At 48.5% G+C, this 13,338-nt stretch overlaps 1 protein-coding gene across 1 annotated transcript in view; it reads left to right on the top strand.

Annotated features, from left to right (window-relative positions):
- The window catches only part of LOC113984352 (T-box-containing protein TBX6L), a 28,752-nt gene extending 19,186 nt beyond the window's left edge, over nt 1-9,566 (top strand). Inside the window, exons 8-15 of the mRNA XM_039384188.1 lie at nt 2,749-2,893; nt 3,880-3,982; nt 4,426-4,590; nt 4,810-4,956; nt 5,464-5,534; nt 6,658-6,749; nt 7,062-7,254; nt 7,874-9,566. Of these exons, the coding sequence (XP_039240122.1) occupies nt 2,749-2,893; nt 3,880-3,982; nt 4,426-4,590; nt 4,810-4,956; nt 5,464-5,534; nt 6,658-6,749; nt 7,062-7,254; nt 7,874-8,300 (1,343 nt within the window). The 3' untranslated portion in view covers nt 8,301-9,566. The remainder of the gene's footprint in view (nt 1-2,748; nt 2,894-3,879; nt 3,983-4,425; nt 4,591-4,809; nt 4,957-5,463; nt 5,535-6,657; nt 6,750-7,061; nt 7,255-7,873) is intronic.
- Nucleotides 9,567-13,338: the final 3,772 nt, after the last annotated feature.

The following is a 13,338-nucleotide window of genomic DNA, read 5'->3' as shown; positions in this document are numbered from 1 at the left end:
CATTTTGGAAAGGCTGCAACAGATTTTCTGACATCATAACATTGTCTCTGCAATTGACAATGAATTGAAGGATTGCTTTAGGTGAGGGAATTGTACTCCAGCATCTCCTGTCCAAAAAGCTTCCTTCTTCCTTCAAGAATTACTGAATTGTCTCTCATTTCTTTCTTTCCATCCCCAAGATAGGAAAAAGGTATGTACAGAAACTGTAGGACAAGCTGCTTCTATTGGTATATGGACTTTCAAACCAAGGCCGGAATAGATTGAAGATACCTGAATTTTCAGTGCCTTTATCATCCCATCTTTCTTCCTTTTCAACCTCATCTGGGCATAAAGAATACGTTTTAAAATGTGCCACATCCTGTGTTACCAAAACAATGATAATCATAATGCTTTTTAAAAAGCTTAGAATTAGAATTCTTGGAAAATGTTCAAATGTCTTTCAAATAATACTTAAAAACTAAGTTACATAGAAGAGGAAATCATAGAAGTACAGGTCTAACAAGTTCCATTCAGTGCTTGGACACCCTGCCCAAACCTCTCTGTGCTGTAATTCCAGCGCACAGGCAACTTTGGAGGGGGTTGTGTGCCTGAGTCTTGGCATTAGTTACTCAGGCACGAACTAGGAGGAAATTGGAAGTGCCTTGCTAGCCAGCCTTTGACTCTGCAAACAAAATCCAAAGTGGATCCTACAAATAGATCCCGCTGGAGCCGACAGCGCACGGCTGCAGAGTCGGCTCTGTGGATCCATTCCCAAGCTTGCACTGCTGGGGTCCAGATCCTCATGCAGACTGTTAATGTTCTGTTTTTCAGCCTCAAACTGTGCACACAAAACCTGCATGGTGAAAGGCATTAACCACATCTTGAAATCTTTGCTGCAGCGTTTATTGTCCCTGTCTCCTGCAGCATCGCTCTCCTGCAGGTGCGGCGTGGACTCATCTTGGTAAAAAACAGGTTATAACAGCTGCCTTTGATTTTTAATTCACTGTTGAACTTCTTTCACTTCGGTTCCTCTCTACTTCATTGGAAGTCTCCCCTCAATGAGGACTCCTGAGATCTGTCTTGTTGTAGTCTCATTTAATGGCATTGGAATTTGCTTACAGAAATGTTAATTCTAAAATTCATCTGGGGAAGGAGCGAGCGTCTGTCTAGCTAATCAAAATCCTTTTGCATGTATTTGTGACTGGATGGCTCCTGTGGGAAATCAGCCCAATTTTATTGTAACTCCTTTTGATACATGTGCTGCACTGAGCTACCAAATGCATCGTCTCATGGCAGCTTTCATGTCTTTGCAAGAGGATATGGCAGAAGCTTTAGTAAGAAGATGTTAACAGGCTAATCTTAGTGAGCAAACTAGGTGTCACTTCTTGGCCAGTTCATTAATGTTGGATCAAAGCAGGAAAAAGGGTAGAGGATTTTCTTTTTTTTTTTAAATGCCTGAAGACCTTTACAAACTGACAAAATTACATTTAAATGTTTTTTACTTCTTAGTACTGAAGGAAGAAGCCCTTAGACTCACATTGGGTTGTTTTGGTAGAAAGATGTCCCTTTATAAAAAAGCTAATTTATCTGGAAATAGCTGTCTACCTTTTGTGAATATTCTTTTGAAGACTTTACTCAGAAAAGCTGTAACAAGGTGAAAATTCCCCTTTCTTCTGCTGTGCTCTGAGTAACATCTGAACAGGCTGAGAGGCAGAAAAATCTCCCTTTTAAACAAATAGCTGTGCCTGGCTGCTAATGCATCACCCTGTGAGGTGTCCTGCTGGCTCAGGGCTGGGGACAGCACTGCTGCCGTGGGTGCCCTGCCGAGCAAACACATCCATCCCTCTGTCAGACCCCAGGGCAGTGTTAGTAAAGCCCTGCTGGGCATGAAATCAGCCCACCAGCACTACACTAGGTCACATTTAACCTAAAGTGAAACTGGGCTTTTCAGTATGGCAGCAGCAAACTTGCCTGCCTTACAGTATTGTTAAGAGCAGCTGTGGAGGTTTTTAAAGGTGTTTAATCCGAACGGCTCTATAGAGGTGGTTGGTACCATCAACACCAGGGATGGTTCCCCCCAGAATAGTTTCCCTTTCCTCTTCCTCAGGACCACTTTTGATCCTCTGCCTCCAACAGAAAGTGCAGGCACGTTGTAGGCAGCTCCTCTGATGTGCCAGGGCGTGTTACTGAACATCTTCCACTCCCATCACAGGCTCCTCAGTGATTCCCATCTCCAAGTCCAGTTCAGACCAGCCATCCTTTTTTCAGAATATTCCACAGGCTATCTCTGTCACCTCCTTTTCTTGCCTTCACTTACATTTAGGAGTCCTGTCTCTCTCATCTTTGTCTCCTGGAGGGATTTTTCACTTCTGCTACCACCTACCTGTTGTTTTTCCCCACTACCCACTGGTGCAATTACAATCTTTACAGTCCTTTCAGCTTTTGTTGTATTCTCTTGGTAAAAGTGTTTTGTGTAACCCTCATCATACCAGAATGGTGGATTGTGGCTGCTGCCAGTAAGAGTTTTGTAACAATGGGCTTTAGGTTGAGTTGGTACAACACACAGATCTTTACAAAAGAAGCTACCGGCTAAAACCAAATCTGTTGGAAAAGGCTCTGAGCCTATTCAGTAACAAAAATCCTTTGAAGAAAAATGACAGATTTTAAGAGGTTTGTTGTGGCACAGAGTTCCCAGTCCCACAGCAGGAGGGGCTGTGCCAGGTTAGTTCCCTCTTGCCTGTCTAAAGTCACCATCTTCTCTCTCTCTAGACTTGAAAGCGCCATGTGAGGCCCTTCCTTCCCCCAGCCTGGAGCCCTGTGCACAGAGCTCCATTGTGGTCACCCTCGAGGACAAGGGTCTCTGGATGAAGTTTCATCAGATTGGAACCGAGATGATCATCACCAAATCCGGCAGGTGAGAGGTGCAGGACAGCTGCCCATTCTACACCTCTTTTGAGCTCTTGTAAAAATCTCCACATGCTCATTTTTTTGAATGGTGGTCCTTAAACTAGTTTTGTTGCCAATTATGCACATCTCCCTGATCCTGGCAGGAGAACTGCACTTTCAGGATGTTGTAGAAGTCCAAGCTGTGAAGTGCAAAAGGTCATTTGTGGGGCTGATGTGCTGAGAAAACCTCTGTACCCTTATCTCACACTTAACACTGGTGTTCTTCCTGTCACCTCGAGGTTGCTCTGGAAAGTGCCCTGGGCTTCCTTTGCCTGGGTCACAGGCAGCAGCAGTTGAGCAGTAAATGCCTGGGCTTGAGTCTTTTGCAGACAAGAACATGGTGTAGACTCATAACGATCTGTGCGGGCAGAGTACTCTAATGTATAAATGAGTCATGTATTGTGGAGCTTGCAGGGAAAGAATATGGAATTGTGAAATTGTAATGTATTATGTCAAAGCTGCTGTGAGCCGAAATAATCCCTTTGGGTAGGGAGGTAGGTGTCAAAGCTTTTCTGCAGAGTCAGAAGTTAAAAGTAGTGGCAGGGAGTACGGGAACGGAAAGCCGGATGTGCTCTTAGATGAGAGCACGTTTTCTACCCACGCTCAGAAATGCTCTAATCCATCCTCCAAGTCTGTGAGAGCTGCAGCAGGCGAGGAACTACGTACAGACTCCAAGTAGTTCCTTTTAAGTTTCCCACTGTTGTGTTACAGGAATTGGAAGAACAGAGGCAGTGTCAGGCTGTCAGTGAGTGCTGCCCTGTTAGTGCCCATCCCACCTAAACCCACAGGACCAGGCAGTCCATCACTAAGATGGACAAGTGGTCAATAGCTGGATGGAGAAATACTGCTGCAAGGACTTTGCCAGTAGTTGGTAAACATGGCATGCTGCTTGATCATTAATATTCACTTTATAGAGAAATCTTTTTGTACTCTTATTTTTCATTTCTCCTTCAGACGAATGTTTCCACAATGCAAAATCAAAGTCTCTGGCTTAATCCCGTATGCCAAGTACCTCATGCTGGTAGATTTTGTGCCAATGGACAACTTCAGGTACAAGGTAAGTACTTTAAATAACAGAATTTATGCCATCCTTTCATCTTTGTTTGAAATAGATTAATCTTTATGCTTCACTGGCCATGGTGATAAATAAATTCTCTTTGGACAAAGTTCAGAAGTAATTGGTGGATTTTATGCCTCTCTGGAGTTATTTGTCAGTTTTGCTTGGGGAGCAGCTGGAGGGGTTACAAATTTCATTGTAAGCAGTACGGTTTTAATCATGATTAACACCAGAGTTCTCTGACAGCCATTGGGAGAAAGGGAGGAAAAATGAGGCCTAAACTTGGAGCTGATTTGGTCACACAATCATGGCTCATAAGAGAGAATCTGCTGCTTGTGCTCTGAAGGCAGGCACCGAATTGACAGTGAAGGAAAGTTGCTGGACTTTCCTGTACTGAAAGCAGGTTTTTTTTAAGCTCCTGATTTCTGTCTTTCCCTTCACAGTGGAATAAAGATCAGTGGGAAGTTGCTGGGAAAGCAGAGCCCCAGCTCCCTTGTCGCACGTACGTTCACCCAGATTCCCCAGCTCCTGGCAGCCACTGGATGAAAGAACCTGTCTCCTTCCAAAAACTGAAGCTCACCAACAACACTCTGGATCAACATGGACATGTAGGTCATGCTGTGCTCTTTTGGAATTCATCACAGATGAGCGTTGTGGGAAATAAGCGAGATTTTTGAGAAATTAGATCACGTGAAAATGAAAACATATCCAAGTGCCCTTTCTTCCTCCCTCAGCCCAGCCCTTGTGCCCTCCTAGGGAGGGCTTTAGTCTGTGTGTTGGCAGTGTTTGCCCATAGAAACCTTGTCCTTTGTCTGTCCCTGTGCCAGATCATCCTGCACTCCATGCACCGTTACAAGCCGCGCTTCCACATTGTGCAGGCAGACGACCTCTTCAGTGTCCGCTGGAGCATCTTCCAGGTCTTCAGCTTCCCTGAGACTGTCTTCACTTCTGTCACTGCCTACCAGAACGAGCAGGTACAGTGTGCAAGCACTGCTTTTGAACATGGTGCTAAATAATGTCTTCAAAACTATTGTAGAGGAAGTGTCTCCTTCCAGTCTGCTCACCCGGGCACCTGTGCTGGACAGTGGGAAGAAACAGGCACATTATGGGTCCTGTGGAAAGCATCCTCTCTGTGATGAGTCATGCACCTTAGTGGCATTGAGTGCACTGTCAGTGACACACAGGACTCCAAAAGCAGTAAAAAGTATGGGCAAAAGTCCAGATATAGATACTGACCCTGTATGTTTCTCTAGTCAGATGAATCCCACCCAAATCCCTGCTGACCCTGGCAAAGTCACTTCTCTGTGTGTGTCAGTTCCTGATCAATAATGGGACCTGCTGGGAGAGCTCAGATGCTGTGGCAAGGGCATGTCCAAAACCCCTAGAAAAGCTGTCAGGATAAATACTGAGGTGCAGGTCTTGAAACAGTGAAGAACCCAACCAGTCACCATGATACTGAATTTTGTTGCTTTTATTTTAAGATTACAAAGCTCAAGATTGACAACAATCCATTTGCTAAAGGTTTCCGTGAACATGGGAAGAACACTCGAAGGTAAACTGCTTTTTCATCTTAATTTATTTATAACTGGAGTTCACTTGTGAATCTTACCCAAGGCCTTTGAGCAAAACTCTACCAGCCAGCCCTGCTGCATTGTGCACACTGCATTTGCCTGTATCTGGGAATGATGTCCCCCTGTGCAGCCTCCTCCCAAGAGACTTGGGAAGTGGGAGGTGATAATTCCTACAGAAATGTAGGAGGTGTGAGAAATTTGAGACCTACATTCCCTTCCAAGCTGGAGCTAGACTGGAGTCTGACATGTGAATAGGAGTGATAACAGGAGTCCACAGCAGATCCTTTGGACTCTTGGAGATCAAGTTGATTCTGATATTTGGAGGCTCCCTTGTCTCCTTTTCCTGTGGGTGGAAAAGCATCTCTTCCAACAGGAGATTTTGTCTGCAAGATGGATACCAATACCAGTGAGATGATCTGCCTGGTCTTAAGGCAGCCAGTGGATGAGATGAAAAAAAGCTTAAGTTGCAACCATAGACTGGAAATAGAGAAGGAAAAAATGGTTTTTTTCCAAGCAGAAAATGTTACAAAAACATCTGAGAATTTGTTTTGTGTTATTTTATGCCTGAAAAAAATCTCATTTCCTGATGAAAAAGGGCCAAAACTGACTGTATTTTACTTAAACTTTAGAAATGTCATGGATTTTCTTTCTCCTCCTAGTGGCATCATTTCTGACTAAGCTTAAACTCATTTTCCATCTAGGAAAGAGCTGCTTTCAAGCGACAGGCCCACCCTGCTACACACATACCTGCGTGCATACTGTGTATCCAACATCAGGCTACACTTACAAAGTCAGTGCCGAAATCTCTGGTGCTGAGTTTCCAAGCTGATCTTGCCTTTTGTACAGACATGAAGCAGGAGCCCCTTTCCTGATTTATCCCTGGTATCACAGGCAAGGGCTTTCCCTGGAAGCACACAGCAATGGCAGGCACATGGCTAACCCTGGAATTTGGCCCCTGAGGAGCTAGTAGGAGAGGTGTATGGCACAGGATGTTAGAGATTCCTCCCATCTTTTTGTCTTCCAGAGCTTGTCCAGCATCCCCACCTGTTTCTCTAGGCAAAAAGCTTACATCCAAGCTTACCCCCCTGTCTTGTTTCTTTCCAGGGAAGGACGAGCCAAATGCCAGAAGCCCAGTCCAGCCAAGAGTCAGAAGAGGAAGCTGCCTGAGGAAAAGGAGCATGATGCCGAGGAACGTGGTAATATTGGTCACAACAAACCCAGAGAATGCTATTCCAAAAGTTCTTTAAGCTTGATCATTCCTTGTTCCAGCTCACGGTGCTGCTTGCAGTAGCACAGCTAAGAACAGAGGACAGGGTAGGACTGACCCACCAATATCTGAGCTGGAAAGGGCTATTCCCTTAGGACAGAAGGTCTGCAGGAGAGGTTTTAGTGCATTTCCTTCCACCATCCTGTGATTAACACAACTGCCAATAGACCATTGTGAACTTTGTCTCTCTCTTCCCCCTTCTCATTCTTTTCCACTCTCTCTTTTCCCTGCTGTGAGTCAGATTTTGAGAAGGATGAGAATGTAGATGTGAAGGAAGAGAGTAACCCCGTGGTGGTCAGCAGTGGATATCCCTTCTGGGGCTCGGAGCAGAATGGCAGCCAGGCCTTCCCTGCGGCATCGCCGGTGCCTGCGGAGCAGAGGGAGGGTCTGGCCAGGGAGCAGCAAGTGCCAACACCGTCCTACCAGACATATCGGTGAGTCCTACCTTCTGGTCCAAAGCCACCCTTTAGCTGACGGGATTCCTCTTCTTCTGCTGGGTATTTCCTAAGAAAAACAGCCACCTGGGAGTAGGGAAGGATGCCTTTCTGTTGGACAGTATACGTGGCTGAGAGATGTTAGATTAGCACAGATGTAGCTTCATGGATAACGTTTCTGTGCTGCTTCAAACCCACTGATTCTGGGCATATTCATGTCTTAGTAATGCTCTTAATTTCCCTGTCCCAAAATGCTCTCCCAGCCAGCTTTGTGTACTGCAGAGCTTGCAAGTCCTTTGGAGGAAGATTGTTGGTGGAGTGGCAGGACTCCAGTGATTTTTCCCTTCTTACAGCAAAATTGGGCGTGAGTGAGCCCAGACCTGAGCCAGAACTAAGGTAGTCTGGACTTACCTTCTCTGGCATTTTGTTTTTCTTTGGGAGTGAAAGTGAGGCCTGTACAAAAATCCACAGTTAACAGTATGATAAGGAGCAGGCAAGGGAGGGAGGGCATACTGAGAGCTTGCCCTGCCCTTCCCCTCCCCAGGGGCTCTGTGTGGGTTTTCTGTGGTTTTCTGCTGCGGTAGGTTTGACTCGCTGTTCTCTCTGCCCCGTGGCTCAGGTTCCACGAAGCCGGGGACAGCCAGCACCTTCCCGCCCGCGATGCCACGGCCTTGAACGATTTCCGGGCAAGGTGCCACGCCTTGGATCTCGCCACGGTGCCCGAGCACGACTCCAAACAGCTCCCAGAGGGCTTCACCAACCTGCCTCCGCTCCCCCCGCCTCTGCCTCCTCCCCAGGACTACACGGGAGTGGTGAACATGGCTCTAGACTCTGTGGGGAAACCCGGGGCCCGAGCGCCCGTGTACAGTCCCTATGGCACCGAGCAGGGCCTGGGGCAGTGGGTGGTGCCTCCCCACAGCCAGTACAGGGCAATGAGCTACTCGGCCTTCTCCACGGAGTACAACACACAGGGCGCTCCGGGACATGCCCACGGGACCATGGCGGAGTGGAGCCAGTACCCTCTGTTCCCCTACGCCTGCTGGTGAACGGGGAGGACCCTTCCCAGTGAAAAAACTGAGGGAAAACTGTAAATGAGATCAGATTTGCTCTGGGGTGTTGGACTTCTGGAGCCTCGCCTGCACTAGGCAGAGGTATTGCTGCAAGTGGTAGAATGGGACACCTTCACTTCTTTGTCTCCTTGCACAACAACCTTCACCGTGTTTCACAAACAGTGGCTAAACTGGTGGCTGCCCCAGCTGTGTTACTGTGGATCAGGCAGAATAAATGTCCTGCAGTGTCTTTTTTCCCAGCAGGAGTAGGAAACCACAGGATCTCCCAAGGGCAGTAGTTAAAGAGCTGCTGAACTTACAGTCACAGGCTGTTTGCACCTCGTATTTGGCAGTTTCCAAAATCCCTTCCTCCCGGGACTTGAGGCAAGGAGATAGGGGCTAAGGAGTTTCAGTAAGCTATCCAGGTGGCACAAAAGCTGTAGACAATATTGCAAAGACAAGTGAAACAAAAGCAATCCTGCTGACCTTTGAGCAGGTTCCTCAGTTAGTATAGTCAAACTAAAGCTAGTCTTGCCTTTCTTCCAGCAGCAGAAGAGAGTAAAATGTACAGCAAGGAGTGTCTGGAGCATAGCAGTGGGTCATGCAGGCAGGGAAGAGTTTGTTCCATGCAGGAGAAGCAGCAGGAAGGCTGTGTGTTGTGTCTGCATGTCCCTGTGCCCATCCCTCCTCTGTCAGCCCTAGATTCAAGGTCAGTGAAATGCTCTTCTTTCTGCAAAGGTGGAGGGAGGTTGTTCCTGGAATGTGCGGAGCTGCTCTGGGAGTTTCCAAGGTTGTCAGAAGCAGTGCTGTTGTTTAACTCCAACATCTTTCTTTAGAGTGAAAGGAAATCTTCTGCAGTGAACTTCTTCCTTCTCCCACACCCTGCCACCCCTGGAGAATATAATTTATAGTTGTGGTTCCTGTGCTACACTCTGAGTGTGTGAAGTCATCTCACCACTGTTTGGGAATTAAGAGGGATCAGCTTCCATGTTTAGTTACCAAAGTGGTTCCACCTCCCTCCTCTCTGGTCCCAGCCTGGGCAGGAGCCAGCATGTGCCATACAAGGAGGGTTTCCTTTCATCTTCCTGTTAGAAGGGGGAAGCCTCCCTGTTTGCCTAAGTGGCAAATGGCCCTGGCAATGGGGTCTTCAGTGAGACAGGCTTTTTGCTTCTCAGGGAGGGTAGACATGTTTCTCCCAGGCAACCAGCAATAGGACAAGGGGACATGGGCTCAAACTCTGTCAGGGGAGGTTTAGGTTAGATGTTAGGAAGAAATTCTTTACAGAGAGGGTTATCAGGCATTGGAACGGCCTACCCAGAGAGGTGGTGGATTCACCATCCCTGGAGGTTTTTAAAAAGAGATTGGACGTGGCCCTTAGTGCCATGATATAGTAATTGGAGTTGGATCAGGGGTTGGACTTGATGATCTTGGAGGTCTTTTCCAACCCAACCTATTCTATGATTCTATGTTGTTTAGGGAATGTTTTCTTGTCACACTAATGGCTGCTCTGTGGCCTGTAGCCATCAGTAGGCAGAGAGGTGTATCATTTAGCCTGTGTGCCAGATTGTTTTCTCTGTGTGTAGCAAGATGTTGTCTGTGAACAGACCTGGGCAGGTTTGTGCCCAGTGCATCAGGATTGGTGTGCAGGTACACCGGGAAAGGCTGTGTGCTGATCTGTTTGGATACCAGGTCAGCACTGTGCATCTGCATAGCATAGGGATGTTTGTTATTGTTAAAATTACTTTGAAAAGTAGCCCTATAAATTTGTGGACTCAGTTAAAATGACTACTTCCTTATTTAAATTGTATATTGGTAACTGTGTTTGTACCACAAACTGTGTTATGATACATGCAGAGCAGTCAAGTACTTCCCCTGGGCTTCCCAGGCTTTGAGGATGTGCAGCATTGAAATAAAGGTCAGACTTCACCACAGTACATGAACATAATGCCCTGTGAGCCTCCCCTCTGATGGCACCCTGGCCAGTAGTGATTTGTACTTGCTGTGCATGACACACAAGTGGACGTGAGCGACTCACTAAACAGAAATCTGGTTGGAGAAGAAACTGTGGAGGAGGTTGTTTTTAACCCAGAATATTGTGATTTCCCGCTGTCCAAATGCCAGCTGCGTGAAGGCAGGTCAGCTGTAAAAGGCTGACCTCTGTGGATGAGAGAAATAGTCTGTCTCTGACCATTAGTAGCTGATTTTGCCAGCAGTGTTTGTCACATCTTGGAAATGTGATGAGCAGAATGGCTGGGGAGTCGAGTGGGTGCCTTGAGCCCCATGTGCAGGGACCCTGCGGGTACTTTGTGCATGACAGACCTCCTGGCACCCGCCGGGATCAGTGCCAGTGCCATGCCAAGAAAAGAGAAAGAATACATCCCCCCATGGGCTACCTGGTTAGATCTGTCCCTTTATCTTTGTAGCTGGGATGTGTTTCCCTGTCACAGGGTGCTAATGAGGATGAAAAACACGCTGTGGTGAGTGTAAGTAACTGAGGAGAACTGGGCAGCACTGGGAAACTCCTGTGCAAATACAAGTGCACTGTTCTTCCTTTCAAACCTTCAGAGTAGCATTGCAGGTGCTGCTGCCCCATGGGCCTGTCGGTAGAGCTGGTGTTTGGCACAGCTCCACACTGGGGTAAAAGACTCAGCCTTGTGCCTAGGACGAGCCATTAATTACTCATCAGCCTTCTGTTGCAACAGGACCACTTGCCCTTCTTCAGTGAATCATCCAGCCTATTGGAAAAGTACCTTTACTTTCTCACTCTCCTGTCTCTGGTGAGAGACTGTGGCTCTGGCTGGTTTGTGAAGCCTTTGGAGATTTTGCCTGTAGGTGTGTGCTCTGGACTCTGCTCCCACCTCCTCCCTCTGCAGTTCCCACTGTCTTGTTCTCTTCAGCTGTGGCATTTAAAAGTCTGTGTGAGCTCGACTGAAATGCTGTTTTTGCACGCATGTGACATAATGTAATGCCTCTGACAGCTTCAATAAAGGGAAATGAGACATGTGGAAGGCAGGCCATTAAGAGTAATAAAATAAACTCAGAAGTGCGGGTTTGTGCATCTTTCTCAAGCACACCAGTGGCTCTGCTTTAGTCATGTTACCTGGGGCCAGTTTGTACATGCATGACACATGCTGTTGATCTCGGGGTTCGTTGTTCTCTGCAGCGTGTTCAGTGAGCCTCAGGTTATCCGCTCGCACTGCTAGATGTGACTCAGGCTCTTGCACCAATTCTTTGCAGCAAATTGTTTATTTTCTCTGTATTTTCTGCTCCTCTCCCACAGAGGAATTACATAAGGATGAGGGCAAATGGACTATAAATGGGATCTAGGTAAATTTCCTATGGGAAATAAAGATCTTAATTTATTTTGGTTTCTCCTACTGGTTTTTGCAGCCTTAAGCCTTGCCTGACACTGCTTCGATGCAGATGGGAATGGCAGAAAAATGCCTTCTTGCCAACACTGCAGTTCTTCCACAGGCAGGTGCAGGCTTGGGAGAGGCACCTGTTTCCCCTGCAGCTCAGCAGTGCCCCACACCTCTCTAGAGATATGGAGAGTCTTCCCAGGGGTGCAGGGTCCCCTCTCAGCTGGCCCAGGATGTGGCCTCTGCTTGTACCCTCTCTGGCTCTGCAGAAGCAGCTACCAGCTGGTTTCACTAAGAGCTTATCTCGTTTCCAGGCGCTTCGGGGACAGAGATGTGCTCAGCCCATGCAAACCGAACTGTCTGGTGCCCTCAGATGAGCCTCCTGGCCCGGCCACGCCTGGGGCAGTGCTGCTCTCCGGCACCTTCCATGGCACCCGGTGTCCTCCCACGTGTGGTGCGGGTCTGCCTGTCACCGCAGGGCTCAGTAGGGGCCCAGGGAGGCTCCTTGCCCACGAACAGGCATGAGGAGATCCCGCAGAGCAGTGTTTCCATGCCGAGATGGGCTGGGGCTCTTGAATTGCCTTGTGCTGGACAGCCAGGCTGAGCCGGACTCCTCACTTGCTTCGGTGTGGGGTGTCTGTCATTTGGTGCTCCGTGAGCCTCCCCACAGGGCTCCTGTGTGTGTTTCCTTGGTCAGGGCGTGTACTGGATCACTTTAAGCAAATCCAAGCAAGAGGCGCAAACCCCCTTCCAGGAATAACAACATTCTTCACGTCAAATGGGTTTTTATTGCAGAGCTTAAAAGCCACTTAATTCCCGAGCCCCGGGTCGGGATCCATGGGGAGCCTCGTCGCAGGGGGGATGCAGCATTTGGCTGGCAGCAGCAAACAGCAGCCGTCACCCGCCGTGCGGGGCCGGCACAGCCACATCCCCCCTGCCCGGAGCTGCCGGCGGTGCCCGCCCCTCCTGCGCTCATCAGCGGCCAAATGTGCCGTGCAGGTGTCTCCACTTACCTGCTCACCCGCCCGCAGCCTCCAGTTACTCAGTGAACGGCCAAGAGCAAAGAGGGAGGGGTAAAACTGTGCAGGGCCAGCTGGGGAAGGGAGGACAAAGGGTTTTCCCGGGAGCACGGGGAGGGCTGGTGTGCCCTGTCCCCCTCAGCTGCCCTGGACGCTGCTGGCTGGGCTCCAGCCGTGCTCAGAGGCGCGGCCTTGCTGCGTTTTTGCCGTGGCTGTAGGGGAGCCTGTCCCTGCCTGTCTCCAGGGCTCGGCTGTCCCCTCCCAGGGCCATGGGAAGCAGCCGCTGGCCTGGCTCCCGGCCGCCCCAGGTGAGCTGCTTTCTCTGTCGTGCCTTGCAGAGCTGTAGTGAGGTTTAAATGTGGCTTCTGATCATTACAGCAAATCTGAGCAGGAGGAACCCCGGGAGAGGTAACGCAGCTCACAGGACGCAGGGAAGGAAGTCGGGAAGGTGTTTCTCCCCCGCAGCACTTCCCAGAGCAAACACTGAAGCGTTCTTGAGACCTGGGCCTGAGCGGTGGTGTCAGACGGAATTTTAAACAGGGATGAAGCAATCCTTCAGCGCAGGGGTGAGAAGAGGTGCTGCAGCTGTGCTGAGCAGTGTTGCTGCCCAGCTTAGTTTAGTGTTATTCCTTTTTTGTTTTTCCAAGTCGTGTGAGT

This window comes from Pipra filicauda, unplaced genomic scaffold, assembly GCF_003945595.2.
Source record: "Pipra filicauda isolate LSUMZ 115617 unplaced genomic scaffold, ASM394559v2 scaffold33_size4404698_pilon, whole genome shotgun sequence".
Lineage (NCBI taxonomy): Eukaryota > Metazoa > Chordata > Aves > Passeriformes > Pipridae > Pipra > Pipra filicauda.
The sequence above is the reverse complement of the archived record's forward strand: the minus strand, read 5'-3'. Positions and strand labels throughout refer to the sequence as shown.